General features: G+C 37.3%; 1 protein-coding gene across 6 annotated transcripts in view; it reads left to right on the forward strand.

Annotated features, from left to right (window-relative positions):
• SCLT1 (sodium channel and clathrin linker 1) overlaps positions 1–24,132 on the forward strand; it is a 282,762-nt gene that overhangs the window by 172,644 nt on the left and 85,986 nt on the right. For 5 of the 6 annotated variants that reach the window (XM_073804837.1, XM_073804838.1, XM_019927932.3 and 2 more), the window contains 3 exons: positions 9,212–9,286; positions 11,190–11,335; positions 19,168–19,360. In XM_073804837.1, coding sequence (XP_073660938.1) covers positions 9,212–9,286; positions 11,190–11,335; positions 19,168–19,360 — 414 coding nt within the window. The remainder of the gene's footprint in view (positions 1–9,211; positions 9,287–11,189; positions 11,336–19,167; positions 19,361–24,132) is intronic. The other variant, XM_073804840.1, reaches the window with a different exon arrangement.

The raw sequence follows: 24,132 nt of genomic DNA on the forward strand, positions 1-24,132 counted from the left end.
TGTACATTCCTGCCTCCTTTATCAAGGATAAGGTGACCATATATGCGTGGATTCATCTCTGGGCTTTCTATCCTGTTCCATTGATCTATATTTCTGTTTCTGTGCCAGTATCATACTGTCTTGATTACTGTAGCTTTGTTGTATAATCTGAAGTCAGGGAGCCTGATTCCTCCAGCTCCGTTTTTCGTTTTCAAGATTGTTTTGGCTATTCGCGGTCTTTTGTGTTTCCATACAAATTGTGAAATTTTTTGTTGTAGTTCTGTGAGAAATGCCGTTGGTAGTTTGATAGGGATTGCATTCAATCTGTAGATTGCTTTGGGTAGTAGAGTCATTTTCACAGTGTTGATTCTTCCAATCCAGGAACATGGTATATCTCTCCATCTATTTGTGTCGTCCTTAATTTCTTTCATCAGTGTTATAATTTTCTGCATACAGCTCTTTTGTCTCCTTAGGTAGGTTTATTCGTAGATAATTTATTCTTTTTGTTGCAGTGGTAAATGGGAGTGTTTTCTTGATTTCACTTTCAGATTTTTCATCATTAGTGTATAGGAATGCAAGAGATTTCTGTGCATTAATTTTGTATCCTGCTACTTTACCAAATTCATTGATTAGCTCTAGTAGTTTTCTGGTACCATTTTTAGGATTCTCTATGTATAGTATCATGTCATCTGCAAACAGTGACAGCTTTACTTCTTCTTTTCCGATTTGGATTCCTTTTATTTCCTTTTCTTCTCTGATGGCTGTGGAAAACTTCCAAAACTATGTTTTATAAGAGTGGTGAGAGTGGGCAACTTTGTCTTGTTCCTAATGTTAGTGGAAATGCTTTCAGTTTTTCACCACTGAGGACGATGTTGGCTTTGGGTTTGTCATATATGGCCTTTATTGTGTTGAGGAAAGTTCCCTCTATGCCTACTTTCTGCAGGGTTTTTATCATAAATGGGTGTTGAATTTTGTCGAAAGCTTTCTCTGCATCTATTGAGATGACCATATGGTTTTTCTCTTCAGTTTGTTAATATGGTGTATCACATTGATTGATTTGCATGTATTGAAGAATCCTTGCATTCCTGGAATAAACCCCACTTGATCATGGTGTATGATCCTTTTAATGTGCTGTTGGATTCTTTTTGCTAGTATTTTGTTGAGGATTTTTGCATCTATGTTCATCAGTGATATTGGCCTGTACTTTTCTTTCTTGGTGACATCCTTGTCTGGTTTTGGTATCAGGGTGATGGTGGCCTCGTGGAATGAGTTTGGGAGTGTTCCTCCCTCTGCTATATTTTGGAACAGTTTGATAAGGATAGGCGTTAGCTCTTCTCTAAATGTTTGATAGAATTCGCCTGTGAAGCTGTGTGGTCCTGGGCTTTTGTTTGTTGGATGATTTTTAATCACAGTTTCAATTTCAGTGCTTGTGATTGGTCTGTTCATATTTTCTCTTTCTTCCTGATTCGGTCTTGGCAGATTTTGCATTTTTAAGGATTTGTCCATTTCTTCCAGGTTGTCCATTTTACTGGTATACAGTTGCTTGTAGTAATCTCTCATGATCTTTTGTATTTCTGCAGTGTCAGTTGTTACTTCTCCTTTTACATTTCTAATTCTATTGATTTGAGTCTTCTCCCTTTTTTTCTTGATGAGTCTGGCTAATTGTTGATCAATTTTGTTTTTCTTCTCAGAGAACCAGCTTTTACTTTTATTGATCTTTGGTATCATTTCCTTCATTTCTTTTTCATTTATTTTTGATCTGATCTTTATGATTTCTTTCCTTCTTCTAACTTTGGGGTTTTTTTTGTTCTTCTTTCTCTAATTGCTTTAGGTGCAAGTTTAGGTTGTTTGTTCGAGATATTTCCTGTTTCTTAAGGTAGGATTGTATTGCTATAAACTTCCCTCTTAAAACTGCTTTTGCTGCATCCCATAGGTTTTGGGTTGTTGTGTCTCCATTGTCATTTGTTTCTAGGTATGTTTTGATTTCCTCTTTGATTTCCTCAGTGATCACTTTGTTATTAAGTAGTGTATTGTTTTGCCTCCATGTGTTTGTATTTTTTACAGGTCTTTTCCTGTAATTGATATCTAGTCTCATAGCATTGTGGTCAGAAAATATACTTGATACACTTTCAGTTTTCTTAAATTTACCAAGGCTTCATTTGTGACCCATGATATGATCTATCCTGGAGAAGGTTCTATGAGCACTTGAGAAAAATGTGCATTCTCTTGTTTGGGGGCAGAATGTCCTATAAATATCAATTAAGTCCATGTTGTTTAATGTATTATTTAAAGCTTGTGTTTCCCTATTTATTTTCATTTTGGATGATCTGTCTATTGGTGAAAGTGAGGTGTTAAAGTCTGCTACTATGAATGTGTTACTGTCGATTTCCCCTTTTATGGCTGTTAGTATTTGCCTTATGTATTGAGGTGCTCCTATGTTGGGTGCATAAATATTTACAATTGTTATATCTTCTTCTTGGATCAATCCCTTGATCATTATGTAGTGTCCTTCTTTGTCTCTTGTAATAGTCTTTATTTTAAAGTCTATTTTATCTGATATGAGAATTTTACTCCAGCTTTCTTTTGGTTTCCATTTTCATGGAATATCTTTTTCCATCCCCTCACTTTCAGTGTGTATGTGTCCCTAGGTCTGAAGTGTGTGTCTTGTAGACAGCATATATATAGGTCTTGTTTTTGTATCCATTCAGCCAGTCTGTGTCTTTTGGTGGGAGCATTTAATCCATTTACATTTAAGGTAATTATCAATATGTATTTTCCTATTCCCATGAGAAAATGGGAAGAAACAATTAAGAAAAATTGTGTTGGGTTTGTTATTATAGGTCTTTTCCTTTTCTTGTGTTTCTTGCCTAGACAAGATCCTTTAGCATTTGTTGTAAAGGTGGTTTGGTGGTGCTGAACTCTCTCAGCTTCTGCTTGTCTGTAAAGGTTTTAATTTCTCCATCAAATCTGTATGAAATCCTTGCTGGGTAGAGTAATCTTGGTTGTAGGTTTTTCTCCTTCATCACTTTCAATATGTCCTGCCAGTCCCTTCTGGCTTGCAGAATTTCTGCTGAAAGATCAGCTGTTAACCTTATGGGGATTTCCTTCCTTGTGTGTTATTTGTTGTTTTTCCCTTGCTGCCTTTAATATGTTTTCTTTGTATTTAATTTTTGATAGTTTGAGTAGTATGTGTCTTGGCGTGTTTCTCCATGGATTTATCCTGTATGGGAATCTCTGTGCTTCTTGGACTTGATTAACTATTTCCTTTCCCATATTAGGGAAGTTTTCAACTGTAATCTCTTCAAATATTTTCTCAGTCCCTTTCTTTTTCTCTTCTTCTTCTGGAACCCCTATAATTCGAATGTTCGTGCATTTAATGTTGTCCCAGAGGTCTCTGAGACTGTCCTCAGTTCTTTTCATTTTTTTTTCTTTATTCTGCTCTTCAGTAGTTAATTCCACCAGTTTAGCTTCCACTTATCTGTTCTTTTGCCTCAGTTATTCTGCTATTGATCCCTTCTAGAGTATGTTTAATTTCATTTATTGTGTTGTTCATCATTGCTTGTTTCCTCTTTATTTTTCTTGGTCCTTGTTAAATGTTTCTTGCATTTTGTCTATTCTATTTCCAAGATTTTGGATCATCTTTACTATCATTATTCTGAGTTCTTTTTCAGGTAGACTGCCTTTTTCCTCATTTGTTAGGTCTGGTGGGTTTTAACTTGCTCCTTCATCTGCTGTGTGCTTTTGTGTCTTCTCAATTTTCTTATCTTACTGTGTTTGGGGTCTCCTTTTTGCAGGCTGCAGGTTCGTAGTTCCCGTATTTTTTGATGTCTGTCCCCAGTGGCTAAGGTTGTTTCAGTGGGTTGTGTAGGCTTGCTGGTGGAGGGGACTAGTGCCTGTGTTCTGGTGGATGAGGCTGGGTCTTGTCTTTCTGGTGGGCAGGTCCACGTCTGGTGGTGTGTTTTGGGGTGTCTGTGGCCTTATTATGATTTTCGGCAGCCTCTCCGCTAATGGGTGGGGTTGTGTTCCTGTCTTGCTAGTTGTTTGGCATAGGGTGTCCAGCACTGTAGCTTGCTGGTCGTTGAGTGAAGCTGGGTGTTGGTGTTGAGATGGAGATCTGTGCGAGATTTTTGCCGTTGGATATTTTGTGGAGCTGGGAGGTCTCTTGTGGACAAGTGTCCTGAAATTGGCTCTCCCACCTCAGAGGCACAGCACTGACTCCTGGCTGCAGCACGAAGAGCCTTTCATCCACACGGCTCAGAATAAAAGGGAGAACAAGTAGAAAGAAAGAAAGAAAGGGAGGGAGGGAGGGAGGGAGGAGGAAGGAAGGAAGATAAAGAAAGAAGATAAAAGAAAATAAAATAAAGTAAGGTAAAATTTTAAAAAGAGCAAAAACAAATGGACAGGTAGAACCCTAGGGCAAATGGTGAAAGCAAAGCTATACAGACGAAATCTCACACAGAAGCATACACATACACACCCAGAAAAAGAGGAAAAGAGGAAAAAATAATAAATCTTGCTCTCAACGCCCACCTCCTCAATTTGGGATGATTCGTTGTCTATTCAGGTATTTCACAGATGCAGGGTACATCAAGTTGATTGTGGAGATTTAATCCGCTGCTTCTGAGGCTGCTGGGAGAGATTTCCCTTTCTCTTCTTTGTTCACACAGCTCCCGGTGTTCAGCGTCGGATTTGGCCCTGCCTCTGTGTGTAGGTTGCCGGAGGGCATCAGTTCTTCGCTCAGACAGGACAGGGTTAAAGGAGCCGTTGATTCGGGGGCCCTGGCTCACTCAGGCTGGGGGGAGGGGGGGATACAGAGTGCGGGGCGAGCCTGCGGCGGCAGAGGCCAGCGTGACATTGCACCAGCCTGAGGCGCACCGTGTGTTCTCCCGTTGTCCCTGGATCATGGGACCCTGGCAGTGGCGGGCTGCACAGGCTCCCCGGAAGGGAGTTGTGGAGAGTGACCTGTGCTTGCACACAGGGTTTTTGGTGGCGGCAGCAGAAGCCTTAGCATCTAATGCCCCTCTCTGGGGTCCGTGCTGGTAGCCGCGGCTCGCGCCCGTTTCTGGAGCTCCTTTAAGCAGCGCTCTTAATCCCCTCTCCTCGCGCACCAGGAAACAAAGAGGGAAGAAAAAGTCTCTTGCCTCTTCGGCAGGTCCAGACTTTTCCCTGGACTCCCTCCCGGCTAGCCGTGGTGCCCTAACCCCTTCAGGCTGTGTTCACGGCGCCAGTCCTCTCCCTCTGCTCTGACCAGAGCCCGAGCCTCAGCTCTCTGCCCCGCGTGCCCCAGTGGGTGAGCAGACAAGCCTCTCGGGCTGGTGAGTGCTGGTCGGCACCGATCCTCTGCAGGAATCTCCCCGCTTTGCCCTCCGCACCCCTGTTGCTGTGCTCTCCTCCGTCGTTCCAAAGATTTCCCCCTCTGCCACTTGCAGTCTCCACCCGGGAAGGGGCTTCCTAGTGTATGGAAACCTTTCCTCCCACTGGTGCAGGTCCCTCCCACTGGTGCAGGTCCCGTCCCACTGGTGCAGGTCCCTCCCACTGGTGCAGCTCCCTCCCACTGGTGCAGGTCCCTCCCACTGGTGCAGGTCCCTCCCACTGGTGCAGGTCCCTCCCACTGGTGCAGGTCCCGTCCCTGTTCTTTTGTTTCTGTTTATTCTTTTTTCTTTTTTTGTTTTGTTTTTCTTTTTTTTTTGCGTTACGCAGGCCTCTCACTGCTGTGGCCTCTCCCGTTGCGGAGCACAGGCTCCGGACGCGCAGGCTCAGCGGCCATGGCTCACGGGCCCAGCCGCTCCACGGCATGTGGGATCTTCCCGGACCGGGGCACAAACCCGTATCCCCTGCATCGGCAGGCGGACTCTCAACCACTGCGCCACCAGGGAAGCCCTATTCTTTTTTCTTTTGCCCTACCCAGGTACGTGGGGAGTTTCTTGCCTTTTTGGAGGTCTGAGGTCTTCTTCCAGCATTCAGTAGGTGTTCTGTAGGAGTTGTTACATATGTAGATATATTTCTGATGCATCTTGATGAAGAACGCTGCGATGTGATGATCCAACTTTAGTATTCTTAATCTTTAGTGTACTTCTCTGCAAGGACTGCAAGCCTTGATGACTCATTGGTTACAAGAAAAAGCCAGACATTGAAAACCAATGCAATATTGTTGCATTTGAATATTAACGTTTTCAAACACAGACTACTGAAGATATGTTTTCTGACTATAGGTTCTTCACTGGATAAACACCTCTGTGGCATGCTATTCAAGCCACCTTGGGTGTCGGGAAAGGAGCCTTCCGCTGCTCCTGCCAGATGTACTGTGGTCATATCCTGAGGCCTCTGGGTATGGTTCTGGGTAGGGATAACAGTGCCAGATGTTGACAGAGGCTCACGTCCTTGCGAAAGATCTGCTAGTGTTGGAGGGTCTTCGGCAGAGGCGAGGGATGGCTGTGGCTCACCGTGTGGACAAGGACACTGGCAGCAGAAGTTCTGGGAAGTACTCCTTGGCGTGAGCCCTCCCAGAGTCTCGATATACCATGTTCTTGGACTGGAAGAATCAACATTGTGAAAATGACTCTACTACCCCAAGCAATCTACAGATTGAATGCAATCCCTGTCCAAGTACCAATGGCATTTTTCACAGAACTAGAACAAAAAGTTTCACAATGTGTATGGAAATAGAAAAGACCCCGAATAGCCAAAGCAATCTTGAGAAAGGAAAACAGAGCTGGAGGTCTTAGGCTTCCTGACTTCAGACTATAGTACAAAGCTACAGTAAAGAAGACAGTATGGTACTGGCACAAAAACAGAAGTATAGATCAATGGAACAGGGTAGAATGCCCAGAGATAAACCCACGTACATATGATCACCTTATCTTTGATAAAGATAATATACGGTGGAGAAGACAACCTCTTCAATAAGTGGTGCTGGGAAAACTGGACAGCTACATGTAAAAGAATGAAATTAGAACACTCCCTAACACCATACACAAAAATAAACTCAAAATGGATTAAAGACCTAAATGTTAGGACAGACACTATAAAACTCTTAGAGGAAAATATAGGCAGAACACTCTATGACATAGATCACAGCAAGATCCTTTTTGACCGACCTCCTAGAGGAATGGAAATAAAAGCAAAAATAAACAAATGGGACCTAATGAAACTTCAAAGCTTTTGCACAGCAAAGGAAACCATAAACAAGACGAAAAGACAACCCTCAGAATGGGAGAAAATATTTGCCAATGAAGCAGCTGATGAATGATTAATCTCCAGAATATACAAGCAGTTCATCACCTCAATACCAAAAAACAACCCAATCCAAAAATGGGCAGAAGACCTAAATAGACATTTCTCCAAAGAAGATGTACAGCTTGCCAACAAGTACATAAAAGGATGCTCAACATCACTCATCATTAGAGAAATGTAAATCAAAACTACAATGAGGGGTCACCTCAGACCAGTCAGAATGGCCATCATCAAAAAATCTAGAAACAATAAACCCTGGAGAGGGTGTGGAGAAAGGGGAACACTCTTGCACTGTTGGTGGGAATGTAAATTGATACAGCCACTATGGAGAACAGTATGGAGGTTCCTTAAAAAAGTACAAATAGAACTACCATATGACCCAGCAATCCTACTACTGTGCACTTACCCTGAGGAAACCATAATTCAAAAAGGTTCATGTAGCACAATATTCATTGCAGCACTATTTACAATAGCCAGGACGTGGACGCAACCTAAGTGTCCATTGACAGATGAATGGATAATGAAGATGTGGCACATATATACAATGGAATGTTACTCAGCCATAAAAAGAAACAAAATTGAGTTATTTGTAGTGAGGTGAATGAATGTAGAGACTGTCATACAGAGTGAAGTATGTCAGAAAGAGAAAAATTAATACCATATGCTAACTCATATATATGGAATCTAAAAAATAAAATAAACATGGTTCTGAAGAACCTAGGGTCAGGACAGGAATAAAGATGCAGCCTTAGAGAATGGACTTGAGGACATGGGGAGGGTAAAGGGTAAGCTGGGATGAAGTGAGAGAGTGGCATGGACATATATACACCACCAAACGTAAAATAGATAGCTAGTGGGAAGCAGCCGCATAGCACAGGGAGATCACCTTGGTGCTCTGTGTTCACCTAGAGGGGTGGAATAGGGAGAGTGGGAGGGAAACGCAAGAGGGAGGGGATATGGGGATATATGTATATGTATAGCTGATTCACCTTGTTATACAGCAGAAACTAACACACCACTGTAAAGCAGTTACACTCCAATAAAGATGTTAAAAAATATAAAGTTATATATCTTATACACTAACAGTTGTATCTTAATAAAAGATAAATTTAGATTAATAATCTTATTTACAACATAGGTTTAAAGATCTTCATTATAATCAGAGTTCATTAATTTGGGATCATAATTTAGAAGCTTATTTTGAACTTGAAAAACATGTTGTTATATAGTATTTCTGTAAAATAAAGTTATGATAAAGATAATTGAATATTAGCACTGTACTGTCAGCAAAGCAGGTTCATCCAGCGCATAATAGTAGAAAATAACCACACCCATTCTCAAAAATAGAGAAAAACAAATAGCTGTGAAGAGCCAGCCGTTATAATGATTGTTCTTAGTTTTAGTTTCATTTGCAAAATTTTACATTTATTGAGTATTGATATGCTTGTTTGATTTTTACTGATTAAAACCTTTCGAGTCAGAAATGTTTTATGTTCATGTTAATGAAACATTTTTACTGTGTCTACTGGCTGCTTATAAGTTTTGCAAAAGAAAATTAACTGTTCTAGAATTTCTATACCCATGCATCTTTTAGGCCATAGGTTATCCTATGGTGTTGTGTCACTGTCTAGTTCTATGTTACCTTTTAAAATATGTGGTAAGAGTATATGAAAAGGAAAACTGTAATATGAGAAAGGGGTCTCATTTATTTTTTTCTGCCCAGAATCCCTCAGCCTCTGTTTTCCATCTAGTATGTTTACTTAGAACTTCTTGGTGTTCTATGCCAGAGGTGATCTCTGAAATCCTGAGATAGGTAGTTCTTTAAAGATTTGAGTTTTTCGTTTTTGTTTTTTTCTCCTAATAATCAATATGGTCCTGCTATACAAATAGGGTAAGTGTGGTATTCTTATTATGAACATATCATCTTCCTTTCTGTTTTTCCCCATTTTTCTTAAGGTTTTACAAATATATTTATTTACCACATGATTTGAATTTATAGGAGTGTGCTGAAAAACAAGGCCAAATTGAACGAGGCATTAGGGAGAAAAAAGCAGTGGAAGAAGAACTAGAAAAGGTAAAGAGAAAAAGGAAAAAATAACTACCTAAAACCCAACTGCAAGTATTCAGCATTACTGTCTGCTTTCATCATACTATCTACTAGCAACCCCTATATTATAAGTGTTCTCCTGGTGAGTGCTTTTATTTGCTTGAAATATTTTCAGAATCTGCATTTAAGTACTGGTATTGCCTGTATACATTTCTTAACAAGAGTGGCCACATTATTTGAACTTTTTACTTAAAGGTATAAATTTTACAAAGTAACTGTATTCCTTGCTTAGACCTCATCCCAATATTAAATTTTATTTTGTCTTCTTTTTAAATTTTCTGCCAACTCTTATTGGGTGTAGGCCATCTATAAATATAAAAAGTATATATAACCAAAAAAATTATAAAGTGCTATGATTTTTACCTTTTTAAAAACACAGAGTTTTAATCACAGTTAGGAAAGAATATTTACCCCAGTGACATTTGAGAACGAATATTGCAAGAAGTCTATAGTTTGAAATTTACTTCTTACTTAGATAACTCTTTTTATTTAGCAGTAAATATCCCACTCTTTTAAAATACCTTGGGGAGAAAAAGAGCTAAATTCGATTCAGCAAATCAAATTGTGTTTTAGGTGCTGCATTAGGAACTTTCATAGAGAGGTTAAGTAATTTACCCAATGTTAAAAAAATAGTAAATGGTAGAGTCAGAGTTTGATTTTCAAAGAAGAGCTGTGTGTTATAAAAAACATGTTATATCTGTATTATTGATATAAAAGATTATGACAACATCAGATAATAAAAGAGTAATTTACAAAGGAGAATATAGTATATAATCCCATTTGTGGGGGAAGAAAAAAAGAAATATACATATTATGTTCAGGGTAGGCCATTCATGGTCACCACTCCTACAAGGTTGATCCCTTCTGAGTTTCCCTCTGTTATGGAATAGGGCTAGGTCCCATTTAGATTGGACCTGCCATCAGGGTTTGGGATGAATTTTTTTAATATCACATGGCATAGGTTAAGGAATAGGCTTTATTGGGGAAATGTAAAACCTACAAGACTAAAGGCAACAGGTAAAGAGAAGTCACAGCTTTCTCTTCTCCCACTGTTCCACAGACAAGTATGCTATAGTCAAAATACTGCTGGTCCTGCAGTATAGGTCTGTATTTTAGTAGCAGGACATTGACATTTTGATACTCTGTCTTTTTGTAGAGCAGGAGTGACAAAGCAGTCTTGTCAGTGGGAGAAAACACAGGTTACTTGGCCAAGCATTCTGGATTGGAGGGTACCTGTGTGTAGGGTGTGTCTGAAAATGTGAACTGCCTAGCACCTGGAGACCTTGCAGTTCATGGGATGCTACAGCCTCTCTGTCATAGGTGGAAGCCCAGTCTCACAGGAAGCAGAGCTTGAATACAACCACTTCTGCTAGGGAAGGGGAAACCCCCATTTCAGCTAGATCGTTGTCTGGTTAACCTAGAGATTCTGGACTCATCACTTTCAGATAGTTCTACTCATTGCACCACAGTATGTGTCTGTACTTTTGAATATTGCAATACAGAATTGTCTTAAAAGTGGTCATCAAAGAATCAAAGCAGTTGTCTCCAAGTGGTAACATTTAGAGTATTTTTTTAATTTCAGCTATTTTATATTTCTTTCTAGCATTTATTAAAACTATTTGAATGGTATAATGAGCCTGAATAATTTCAAAAAATAAGCAATTACTTTATATGTCAGTTTTCAGCATTTTATTTTGTAAATGTGAAACAACCAAAATTAATTATTGATATATTCTGATGTTATAATGGGACAGATGAACACATGATCATGAGTTTTTATTTCTCATCATTTATTTCAGTTTCTAAACTGTATAATTTCTTAAGATAATTTCCTTGTGCAAAGTAATATACATACAAGCCTCTTCTGCAGATTTACCTTGAAGGCAGAATAAATGAAAATGATTACAGAAAACTAGAAGAAATGCACCAAAGATGCCTGGTTGCAGAACGTTCAAAAGATGATCTTCAGCTAAGACTTAAGACAGCAGAAAATAAAATCAAACAACTTGAAATGAAGTAAGTTATTCTTTTGGATTTTCAGAATTCATACAATTTTTGAGATTTTTTAGTTTTTATAGGACTCATAATTATATCTTATGTTGAAAAAAGACTTTTTAGCACCAAATAGATTTTTTTTTCAAGATTATTTTTGAAAACTAATTTCTTCAGGAAGAAAAGATACAGTACTGTACCATTTTATTTTAAGTTTCTTGTTTCTGGCAGTTAAATAGGATGTTCATAAGATCATTTTTTTCATACTAACTATGCAGCTATTACAGTAGCTTGCTTATAATTATTGCTTTTATACTCAGTTTAGAGGTATTGAATATTCAGCAATAATCCATCATTTGTATTTATTACATTGTCTATTAAAATGATAAATTTATAATCTGGCCTATCCATTCTGAATATTTCTCTACCTTTTCCCCCCAGAGTATTACTTATTATAGTAAAACTTACTTAAGTTGAATGAAGTTTTGATCTCTGTGACAGAATATGTTTAATAGTTATTTTAAAAGAGGAATGATATCAGCAGTATGGCAGAATAGGAGGTCCCCAGCCCATGTCTCTCCACAGAAACAAATATTTGGCAGGCATCCATAGACAAAAATGCCTTTGTGGGAGCACTGGAATCCAGGTAGGAGGTTGCAAAGCCTTAGTGGAGCCCAAAAATGAGGAGGCAGGCCTGCACACCAGTGGCAGGCCCTCCAACTGTGGTCCCATCTATGAACCCAAAGCAGCCCCATCTTCCTGTGGATTTGGCTCCAGCCCTCCTTGCCCAGTCCCGCACCTAGCCTCTTCCCAAGGAACCCTTATAGGTACTCTCAGTAATAGGCCTGCCAACCTCAGACCTGGCTGTGGCCACCAAAGCATTCCCATTACCCACCTCCAGTTCCACTCTCCTGCAGCCTGAACATAATGCTGCCCATCCAGGAACCAGCCCAGTAACCTCACGGGAGCACTAATGGACCCATTGGAAGCCACACCTGACTGTTCCCCTGGTAACAAGTCTGCCAGTGACGGACCAGACTGCACACCCAACAAAAGCCACAAGACATGGATCCAGCCCTGTTCTACCACAGTTTGAGGCAGTCTTACATGGCCAGGGATTCACCCAAGGGACCCAGCAGAAGCCACTCTTGTAGATGCCCCCATTACAGGCCTCAGACCTGACTATGATCCCTGAAACAGTCTGTGACCCAGCTCTAGTCCCACCCTACCACAGTCCAGAAGCAGTTCTGCCTGCCCATAGGCCAGCCCAGTGAACATGACAGGAGCACCTTAGAATCCTAACAGACACAACACCTGACTGCACCCCTGGTTACAGGTCTGCCAACCATGGACCTGGCAACAACCACATGACATGGTTTCAGTCCCGCTTAGCTGTGATCCCAGAGGCAGTCCCATCAGTTCTGAGACAAGACAGGAGAAGGTCTTTAGCTGCCAAAACCAGTCTAAAGACTGGAAGAGGAGTCTGCTCCTTCACATGCACAGATAGCAACAAAGAATCAAGCAAACATGACACCACCAAAGAAAACTAATAAGGCTCTAGTAATCAATGCAAAACAAATGGAGATCTATGAACTTCTAGACAAAAAATTAAAAATAATTGTCTTAAGGAGCTTAATGAACACAGATGGTCAACTACATGAAATCAGGAGAACAATACATTAACAAAATGAGACGTTTAACAAAGAAATTGAAACCATAAAAGAACCAATCAGAAATCCTAGAGCTGAAGAATACAGTGATTGAACTGAAAAATTCAACAGAGAGCTTTATCAGCAGACTTGGTCATGCAGAAGAAAAATCGGCAAACTCAAAGACTGGTCATTTGAAATCATGCAGTGAGAAGAAAAGAAAAAAGAATGAAAAAAGAGTGAAGATAACCTACATGATTTATGGGACATCTTGAAGTGAATCAGTATCCACATTATGAAAATCCTGGAAGGAGCAAAGAATGAGAAAGGGGTAGAAAGTTTATTTAAAGAAATAATAACAGAAAACTTCCCAGATCTGGGGAGAGTAATGAATATCCAGATCCATGATGACCAAAGAACAACAAATAGAGTGAACATCAAGAGCTTCATTTGACACATTATAATCAAAAGTCAAAGAAAAAAGAATTTGAAAACAGGAAGAGAAAAGGGACTCATCACATACAAGGGACTCCCTCAACCCCTGCATAAAACTATCAATGGATTTCTCAGAAGAAATCTTGCAGGCCAAGAGAGAGTGGCATAATATATTCAAAGTGCTGAAAGAAAAAACTAGGAACCAAGAATACTATACTCAGCAAAGCTCTCCATCAGAAACAAAGTAGAGATAAAAACTTTCCCAGAAAAAAAGAGATCAAAAGGAAGTTCAGGGCTTCCCTGGTGGCGCAGTGGTTGAGAGTCTGCCTGCCAATGCAGGGGACACAGGTTCGAGCCCTGGTATGGGAAGATCCCACATGCCGCGGAGCAACTGAGCCCGTGAGCCACAGCTACTGAGCCTGCGCGTCTGGAGCCTGTGCTCCGTGGCAAGAGAGGCCGCGATAGTAAGAGGCCCATGCACCGCGATGAAGAGTGGCTTCCGCTCGCCGCAACTAGAGAAAGCCCTCGCACAGAAACAAAGACCCAACACAGCATAAATAAATAAATTTATAAAAAAAAAAAGGAAGTTCATCACACTAGACTTACTGTACAAGAAATAATAAAGGGAGTTTTTCAAGTTGAAATGAAAGGACACTAATTAGCAACGTAAAAACAAAGTATAAACCTTTAGTCGTAAAGATAAGTATATAGTCAAATTCAGAATACTCTACCACTGTAATGGTGGTACATAATCACTTTTAACTCTGGTATAGAAGTTAAAAGATAAATTTTTTGAATAACAGTAGGTACAATAATGTGTCAATGGATATACAGTATAAAAAGATGTAAATTATACATCAGTAACATAAAATGTGAGAGAGCAGAGAAGTAAAACTGTAGAGATTGTTATGTGATTGAAGTTAAGTTGTTACCACGTTAAAAGAGACTAACTCTAAGATGTTTCATGTAAGCCTCATGCCAATCACAAAGAAAAAATGTGTAATAGGTACACAAATGATAAGAGAATGAAAGCATAGTACAAAAATCAACAAGAAGACAACAAAATAGTAATAAAGGAACCAAGGAACTACAAAACAGAAAACAATTAACAATATGGCAATAGTTATGTCCTTACCTATTAATAATGACTTTTAATGTAAGTGGATTAAATTCTCCAATCAAAATACATAGAGAGGCTCAATGGATTAAAAATCAAGTTCCAGCTATACACTGCCTACCAGGGACTGATTTTAAATATAAGGAAACACATAGACTAACAGTTACAGGATGGCAAAAGATAGTCCATGCAAATGGGTACCCAAAAGATAGCAGGGTGTCTTATATCAGACAAAGTAGACTTTAAGTAAAAAACTGTCACAAGACCAAAGATGGTCATTTTATAATGATAAAAGGGTTAATTTGTCAAGAGAAAATAGCAATCATAACACTATATGCACTCAACATCGCGCACCTAAGTATAATAAAGCAAATATTAACAACTGAAGGGAGAAATAGAGAGCAAACAATGATACTAAGGAACTTTAATACCTCACTTTCAACAATAGGTAGATCATCCAGACAGAAAATCGATAAGAAAACAGCACATTTGAGCAATGCTAAAGAACAAATAGACCTAACAACATTCTATACAACAGCAACACAGTACACATTCTTCTCAAGCATGCACAGAACATTCTCCAGAATAGATCATATGATAGGCCACAATGTAAGTCTTAGCAAATTTAAGAAGACTGAAATTATATCAAGTATCTTTTCCAATCACAATGGTATGAAACTGAAATGCAGTAACAGGAGAAAAATTGAAATATTAACAAATAGGTGGAAATTAAATATCACACCAGTGGGTCAAAGAAGAAATCAAACAGGAAATCAATAAATATCTTGAGACAAACAAAAATAGAAACAAAATATACCAAACTTATGGGATGCAGCAAAACCAGTTCTTAAAGGAAAGTTTACAGTGATAAATGCCCTACATTAAGAAAAGAAAGATCTCAAATAAACAACCCAACTTTACACCTTAAGGACCTAGAAAAAGAAGAAAAAACTAAGCCCAAAGTTAGGAGAAGGAAGGAAATGACAAAGATTAGAGCAGAAATAGAGAATTTTTTTAAAAAATAGAAAAGATCAACCAAACTAAGACTCGGTGTTTTAAAAAGATAAAATTGACAACCCTGTAACTAGACTAAGAAAAAAAGAGAAAATTCAATAAATAAAAATCAGAAATAACAGAGGACACATTACCACTGATACCACACAAATATAAAGGACCATAGGAGACTACTATGAACAATGATATGCCAACAAGTAGGACAACCATGAAGAAATGGATAAATTACTAGAAACATACAACCATACGAGAAATAGAAAATCTGAACAGAACAGTTACTCTTAAGGAGACTGAATCAGTAATCAAAAACCTCCTTGGATTTTTGAAATATTCAGAACCAGATGGCTTCACTGATGAATTCCACCAAACATTTAAAGAAGATTTAATGCTGCCAGTCCTTCTTAAACTCTTTCATAAAATTGAAAAAGAGAGAACATTTCCAAACTCATTTTACGAAGCCAACATTACTCTGATACCAAAGCAAGACAAAGATACTATAAGAAAATAAAATTACAGGCTAATATCCCTGATGAACATAAATGCAAAAATCCTAAAAAGAAAAATTCAAGAGTGTATTAAAAGGATCATAGTAGGATTAAAACGTAGGATGCAAGGATGCTTTTGACATACACAGATCAATAAATGTGATACAACACCACATTAAAGAATAAGGGATAAAATTCGTATGATCATTTCAATAGATACAGAAAAAGCATTTCACAAAATATAATTCCTAATAAAAACTCTCAACAAATTAGATGTAGAAGAAATGTTCCTCAACATAGTAAAGGCCCTATATAACAAGCCCACAACTAATGTCATACCCAGTGGTAAAAAGCTGAAAGGTTTTTTTTAAAGATCATGAAAAAGACAGGAGTGCCCACTCTTGCCACTTCCATTCAATATAGTACCGTATGTCTTAGAGAAATTAGACAAGAAGAAAATACAAAATGTATCTAAATTGGAAGAGAAGTAAAATTGTCTTTGTTTACAGATGACATGATCCCATATATTGAAAACTGGAGACTCAACCACAAAGCCATTAGAACAAATACATGAATTTACTAACAACAAACTATATGAAAAAGAAATTAACAATTCCATTTACAGTACCACCAAAAAGAATAAAATGCTTAGAATGAATTTATAACCAAGGAAGTGAAAAACCTGTACACTGAAATCTAAAAAACATTGAGGAAGTAAGTTGACAAAGTTACAAATAAATATAAAGATGTGTTTATAAATTGAACGAAGCAATAACGTTAAAATGTCCATACTACACAAAGCCATCTATAGATTCAATAAAATCCCTATCAGATTTTCAATGGTGTTTTCACAGAAATAGAAAAAAGTCCTAAAATTCATAATGAACCTAAAAAGACTCTGAATAGCCAAAGCAGTCTGGAGCAAGAACAAAAAACTGGATGCATCACACTTCCTAATTTCAAAATATATTACAAAGCTTTAGTAATCAAAACAGTACAATACTGGCATAAAACAGATGTATAGATTATGGCACAGAGTAGAGAGTGCAGAAATAAATACACACATTTGTAGTCAATAGATCTTTGACAGGGGTGCCAAGAACACACATGGAGAAAGGATAGTCTGTTCAATAAATGGTACTGGGAAAACTGGATATCCACATGAAGAAGAAAAATTGGACCCTTATGTCACACCATGTACAAAAATAAGGTTATAATGGATTAAAGGCTTAAATGTATGTTCTGAAGCTATAAAATTACCAGAAGAAAACATAGGGAAAAAGCTTCTTGACGTTGGTCTTGGCAGTGGTTTTTTTGAATATGACCCCACAAGTACAGGTAACAAAAGCAAAAATAGACCAGTGGAATTACATCAAACTAAGAACTTTCTGCATAGCAAAGAAAATAGTCAACAGAGTGAAGAGACAACCTATGACATAGGAAAAATGTTTGCCAATAATACATCTGATATGGAGTTAATATCCAAAATATGTAAGAAACTTAAGAGCAAAAAAAAAAAAAAGAAAAAAACACATAAATTAGGCAAAAGACCTGAACAGATTTTTCCCAGAAGAAGACTTAGACAGCCAATAGATATATCAAAAGGTACTCATCATCACTTATTATCAGGGAAATGCAAATCAAACCCACAGTGAGGTATTACCTCACACCTGTTAGGATGGCCTTTGTCAAAAAGACAAAAGATAACAAGTGTTGGCAAGAATGTGGAGAAGGGAGAACCCTTCTACGCTGTTGGTGAAAATGTAAATTAGTACAGCCACTATGGAAAACAGTATGGAGGTGCCTCAAAACATTAAAAATAGAACTACCATATAAGCCAACAATCCTATTTCTGGGTATAGATCCAAAGGCAACAAAATCATTGTTTCAAAGAGATATCCGCACTCCCATGTTCATTGCAGTCAGTATTATTGACAATAACCAAGATATGGAAACAACCTAAGTGTCTGTTGACAGAAGAATGGATAAAGGAAAGGTGGTGTGTGTGTGTGTATGTGTACATATGGGGATGGATATATATATTTTTTCCTCTAAGAATCTCTTCCTTTCTCTATTTTTTTCTTATAAATAATTTGTTGGAAAACTGGATTGTTAGTATTGTAGAGTTTCCTCTACCTATATGCATATATGTGGTGTCATTTACCTTATTTCCTGCCCCATGCAGTTCCTAAAAACTAATAACTAAATCAAGAGGCTTGATCTGATTCAGCTTTCACTTTTTTTTGTAAGAACGCTTTATAAATGGTAATATTTTGGACTCCTGTTTGGAAGCACATAATGTGTCATTGTTTTTGATCTCAGCATCTCTCTCACTTGAGCATTTTTTGAGGATCATTGCCTAGATCCATCATTTCATTAGGAATAAGCCAAGGTTGAGATAGGAAAGAAGGGGCTGCAAGTATTATGGGGGTAAAGGACCTTCTATATTCCCTGTGACACCTATTGACCAGGGAATGTTCACAGTATTTCATTATCTGGGATTGAAAAGATGGAAATTTAAAAGATAGGAATAAAAATTAGCAGTATATTGAAACAAGATCCATGTCTGGAGGTTGTGTCACTCAATAATCCATTGTTGAGAAAGTTCAAGAAATATAACCTATTTAACCTGTGATAAAACAAGAAGTTTATACAACTAGAAGTTTATAAAAACCGTTTCTAAGACATGTAACAGGAAAATATGAATTGTGTCTTATTATAATTCATAATTTATTGTAGTCAGCTAATGTCTTCCTACAGAGTTGATTGATAATGAAAGGAGTTTTGACTATTACCTACTCCACCTTCCTCACCATTAGCTTTAGTTTGTCCCCTTGAAGTCCTCTTTACACAGTGATTCTCAGTGTTAGTAAAAATTTGAAAGAGGTTTCACATTGACTTTCTAGGTGAGTGATAACAGTTCAGCTTATCTATTCTTAGTTAAGATTGCTTAAATTGAACGTACTTGCCTGGTGTAACGTAACATTGTGAAACCACATAGTTTAAGTCTATAGTGAGGAGAAATGGCTCAGAACAAAGAAAACAGGTCTACAGTATAACATATAGACAGACTTCTTGACTTCTATTGCATTTCATTAAGTTAAACTTAATGAAATTTTGTTTTGTTTTCCTTTTGTTTTGTTTTTTTTTATTCAGTTCCTCGGAAGAGATATCACGTTGCCAAGAAATGATTCAGAAACTTCAAAATGTATTGGAGTCTGAGAGAGAGAACTGTGGATTTGTCAGTGAACAAAGGCTGAAACTTCAGCAGGAAAATGAACAGTTACAGAAACAGACTGAGGATTTAAGAAAGATTGCTCTCGAGGCTCAAAAAAAAGCCAAATTAAAGGTGTTTTCAAAACTAGTTAGAATTAAATGTGTACTTGTGAAAATCAAAATATAGAGAATATTTACAGAGACCTAGTAGAACATTTTTAAGGTCTTTTTTTTTTTTTTTGCCTTCTCATCAGATAGCACTAAATCATAATGCAGAGTGTTAGCCAGTCTTTTCTTTATTGTAGAGCTTGGCAAGCATACTTGAAAATGATTGCTTTCACTATTCACACACAAAAAAGTTCTTTTCCAACCATGAAATGCACTGATATTCCTGCCAAAGCAATTTAAGCAGTGCTAGCAAAACTATAGATTAGATAACTTCACGGACTGCCGTCCTCTCTTTTCCCTCCATAATAGCCTCTCGAAAATATAAGTCTTAAAACTAGCTGTATAGCGGATGGTACGTCAGTATGCTCTGAGAACCCCTCATAGGTAGTCTAAAAATTCCATGACAGGAAGAAAGCAAGGGACAAAAATCTCCTCTGGGAGAAAATTCCCTTTTATTTTCTCTCTCCTTCCCCCCTTCTTTACTCTAATGCTTACATGGTTTGGCAATAGGAACATGATAACCTGTTTGAGGGAGTTTCAAGCACAGGTATCACCATCAACATGTTGCTTGCCTTTCCCCATTCCACGTGACTTTTGTAAAAAGTGGCATTAACTCTTTATGATAAAGCTCTATATTTTCCAGTTTTGTAGTAAGGATATGGGGTAGTAACATTAATGTTTCACTTTTTTCTTGTTATTATGAGCTCTCATAAGAACTCACATTCCAACCTAATTCATATCAGTGTATAGTTATTGAATGCCTCCTTTTGCAAGTATCAAACACTGTGATTATTTATAAAAGCTTGAACTCTGAAAAAGAGACCCTTACATATGCAAAGAAGCTTGTGCTTTGTGCTTTAGACTATGAGAAGTCTTTGAAAAACAAAGGGGCAAAGTCATACTACCAGACATCAAGACTTGATATAAAGGTATAGTAATTAAGATAGTGTGTAATCTATATAAGAATAATCGACCTGATCAATGGAACAAAATAAAGTCCAGGAACAAACCCACTTTTCATAATCACCTCATTTATAACAAAGGCACCACGGAAGTTCAATAGGGAAAGAATTATCTTTATGACAAATAATGCTAGATCTTTACAATAAATCATGCTACAATAATAATAGATCAACTGGGTCCATATTTTAAAAATAAACCTTGACCCCTATATCACACCATACATTTAAATTAATTTGAGCTGTCTTGTAGACCTAAATGTGAAATATTAAATGATGGAACTTAAGGAGAAAATCTTCATGACCTTAAGAAAGAATTTCTTAAACAACACAAAGAGAACTGATTATAATGAAAAGATAGGTGAATTGGATTTCATTAAAATTAAGATTTTTAAGTCATCCAAAAGAGACATCATTGAGAGAGTGAAAAGTAGAAGAATTTATAATACATACAACCAAAAAAAAAAAAAAGGATTCATTTCTAGAATATAAAAACTTTCACCAATTAATAAGGAAATAATTAATAAGGAAAAAACGTTTAACAATCAGGAGAAAACAGACACCCCATTTCCAAAAATGGGCAAAAGAATTAAATAGACACTTTATAAAAGAGAATATATGAAAAAATGTTCAACTTCATTATCTGTCAGGGAAATATAATTAAACCTATAATGAGGTACTACTGCATAGCTACCAGAATGGCTAAAATTTTAAAACTGACAATATCAAGTCTTGACAAAGTTGTAAAACAACTGGTAGTTTCATGTTATTTTGGGGAGTGTAAATTGGTACAACCACCATTTGGCAGTATCTTTTAAAGCTGGACATACATGCATACTATGCCAAATAATAATAATACTGGCTACATACCCAACAGGTATGAGTGCTTGTGTTCATCAAAACGTGTGTATAAGAATATCCATAGAAGTTTTAATCATATCAAAACACTGAAAATAACTCAAATGTCCATCAACATGAGATGATATAAATAAACTGTGGTATGTTCATGTATGGGAATAGAAGAAAATAATGAACTATGTCTATAAGCATGGTGGGTGAGTCTCACAGACATAATGTTGGACAAAGAAGCCAGACATAAAAAAGCTTATAGTCTATTAATTTCATTATATGAAAGTGAAGAATGGGCATAATTACCTATAAGGATGGGATCAGAATAATGGTTACATTGTAGGTGGGTGAATATTGATTAGAAGGGCATGTGAGAGAGCCTCCTGTGGTACCTAAATCTGGGTTGTGACTCTGGTATGTCAGTATACATGTAAAAGTTGGTTGTATCCTTAAGATTCATGTACTTCATTGTAAGAGAGAGAGAAATAAATCTTGGCAGAGAAAAGTGGGTACGATTATAGATAGAACAGGAGTGGCTATGGGTTTGATGATTATAGAAGCTGGTGATAAGCGTATAGAGATTCATTGTAATAGTCTTTCTATTTTGTGTATGCTTGAAAGTTTCCACACTGAAACATTTACATAATTAAAAAAAAAGTCAATGTACTTCAGTGAAAAAATGTTAAATCTTCATCTTATGTTTTAAATTTCATATGGATTAATAACTAAAAACTATTAATGATGAATTTCCCCACTTGATACTGCACCTGTTCTATCTTTAACCATTCAGGATAGTAACTGATGTTTCTTGGAAAACAAAAAGATGACAGAAAGCTTATCTACCAAAAATGCTCCCTTTGTGCCAAGTCTGCATCTAGCTTAAGAGAAGCATCATTGGTAAATAAGGGACAAAAGTTCTGAACCAGCTAGATAGCTGTAATTCTATTTTATGGAGGAGGGCTGTCAGATAAATTTCTCCTTTGTAGCCGATTCCTTCTTTGACAACATAGGAATCTAGTGCTACACTTTGCAGCTTTTCTCCTCCTTGAAAAAGAGTGTGATCTTTCATAGATAAACTGAAAGGAGCCAAAAAGATCAAGACAGTTGGATGTTGAGAGGTCGGTTGGCTGAGAACCTTAACGACTTATTATATGAAGTTTTCATTTGATCTTAAAGCCACTGCTGTCCTTTCCGCCCCAGCTTTCTCTTTTCCTAACTCCTCCTCCCTTCTTTCTGAAAAGGATCTCCATATCTCTGTGGTATGAATACCCCTCGTAAAAATATAAAATTAGGAAATGGATAGTTTTTAGCAATCTTGTCTACTTTTGAGTAGTTTTCTGCAGAGGAAGGACACAAAAGAAGAAGGGAAGGAGACCATAAATCCTTTTTCCCAACCCAACATTCTGAATTGAATCATTAGTAGGACTTTTGTTGTTATAGAAGACATGGTTGTTTTGGTCCTTATCCTTCCAACATCAGCGTAGACCTGTCCAGTTTAACAATCGGAATTGCATCAGCTGAAGGATCTGGGGTTTGTTTGAAGACTAAATTTTGATACCAGAAAGCTATCATTTATTCAGTCTACAGATATGTTTTGACATCCTTACTATGATTCAGGTGCTGAAAATGTAATAGTAAACAAAAAAGACATGGTCCCCATCCTTAAAAACTTATTTGCATGGAGGTGGGAAAACTTTAAATGTATCTTTGCAAACTAATAAATGCCCTTTAGGAAAAGCGTAGGGCACTATGAGAGCTTTTTCTAGAAAGATGGTAAGAGAATTTCCCTGTAGGATCAATAATTGAGCTGAATTCTAAAAGCTGACTAGAGATAATTAAGATAAGCAGGAGGGGAAAGATTATTCCAGGGAAAGGGAACAACATGTGAAAAGACCCAAGAATGAGAAGGCATTGTGGCAGAAACAAAGAAAGAGAAGGGAATAGTAGCATAATACAAGCTTGTAGAATTAGAGACAGGTTATCATGAAGGACGGTAGAAAAAAGCTTGTCAAACTGCAAATAGATTTTCCAATTGGAAATGGGGAGTTAAGTAGGCAGGAAGAGTGCTAAAGCTATATAGATGCATAGATCAGTTTTTAATACATGTGTGAGAGAGACAGAGACAGAATTAAATACTTCCACTTAAGATGTCAGAACCATGGCTTCTCCAGAGAAAGTGGAGATTGAGGCAGGGAAGGATATTCAATTCTAAATTTGTAGAATTCAGTAATTCAAAAATTGTTTAAATCGAGCAGAGTCACGGAGCTTCAGGAGGCTTGCACAGCAGTAATATAATACACAATTAATAAATCCAAAGTTGTTTTTTCCAGTGCCAGTGTTTATAAAGTCAAATTTCTACTTGTGTACCATTTGAGAAAGCAAATTTAAGAGTTTTAGGAAGTTGTTGCATTTAGCAGGGGTAGTGAGGACAGGATGTTTGCAGTTTTCCCCCACGAGCCATGGGTTTAGCTGTTGTTGAGTTTTTTTGGTGTTTTTGAATTGGTAAAATCGAGTTCCTTATTCATTCTTTTTTGAGTTTAAAAGCAGCCATATTTAGTCAATCACTAGAAGTCATTCCAGCTGTCACCATTTTTAAATCACATTAGAATATCACAAGATAGATATTCTTTATAATATTTCTTTAGTGTAGCAAGATAAAGATGGCCTGAGAGTGCACCAAAGAAATTGTTCTTGTAACTATTTAACTATTTCCTCAGTTGCCTGAAGTATGGTAATAGGTAGTTTCATTCTAGCTGCATACAAAAGCAGACAGTTCACTACATACACTGGGTACTTTAGGACATTAGGGTTAATTCTCTCCCTGAACCCAGCTGAGAAAGCTTTTAGGGTATCCAAAGAGTATTTATTTGTATGTTCATTCTGCATTAAGGTATTTTTACTATAATGACATAAATAACCTAGAAATAGC

The sequence above is a fragment of the Tursiops truncatus genome, chromosome 5 (assembly GCF_011762595.2).
Source record: "Tursiops truncatus isolate mTurTru1 chromosome 5, mTurTru1.mat.Y, whole genome shotgun sequence".
Taxonomy (NCBI): domain Eukaryota; kingdom Metazoa; phylum Chordata; class Mammalia; order Artiodactyla; family Delphinidae; genus Tursiops; species Tursiops truncatus.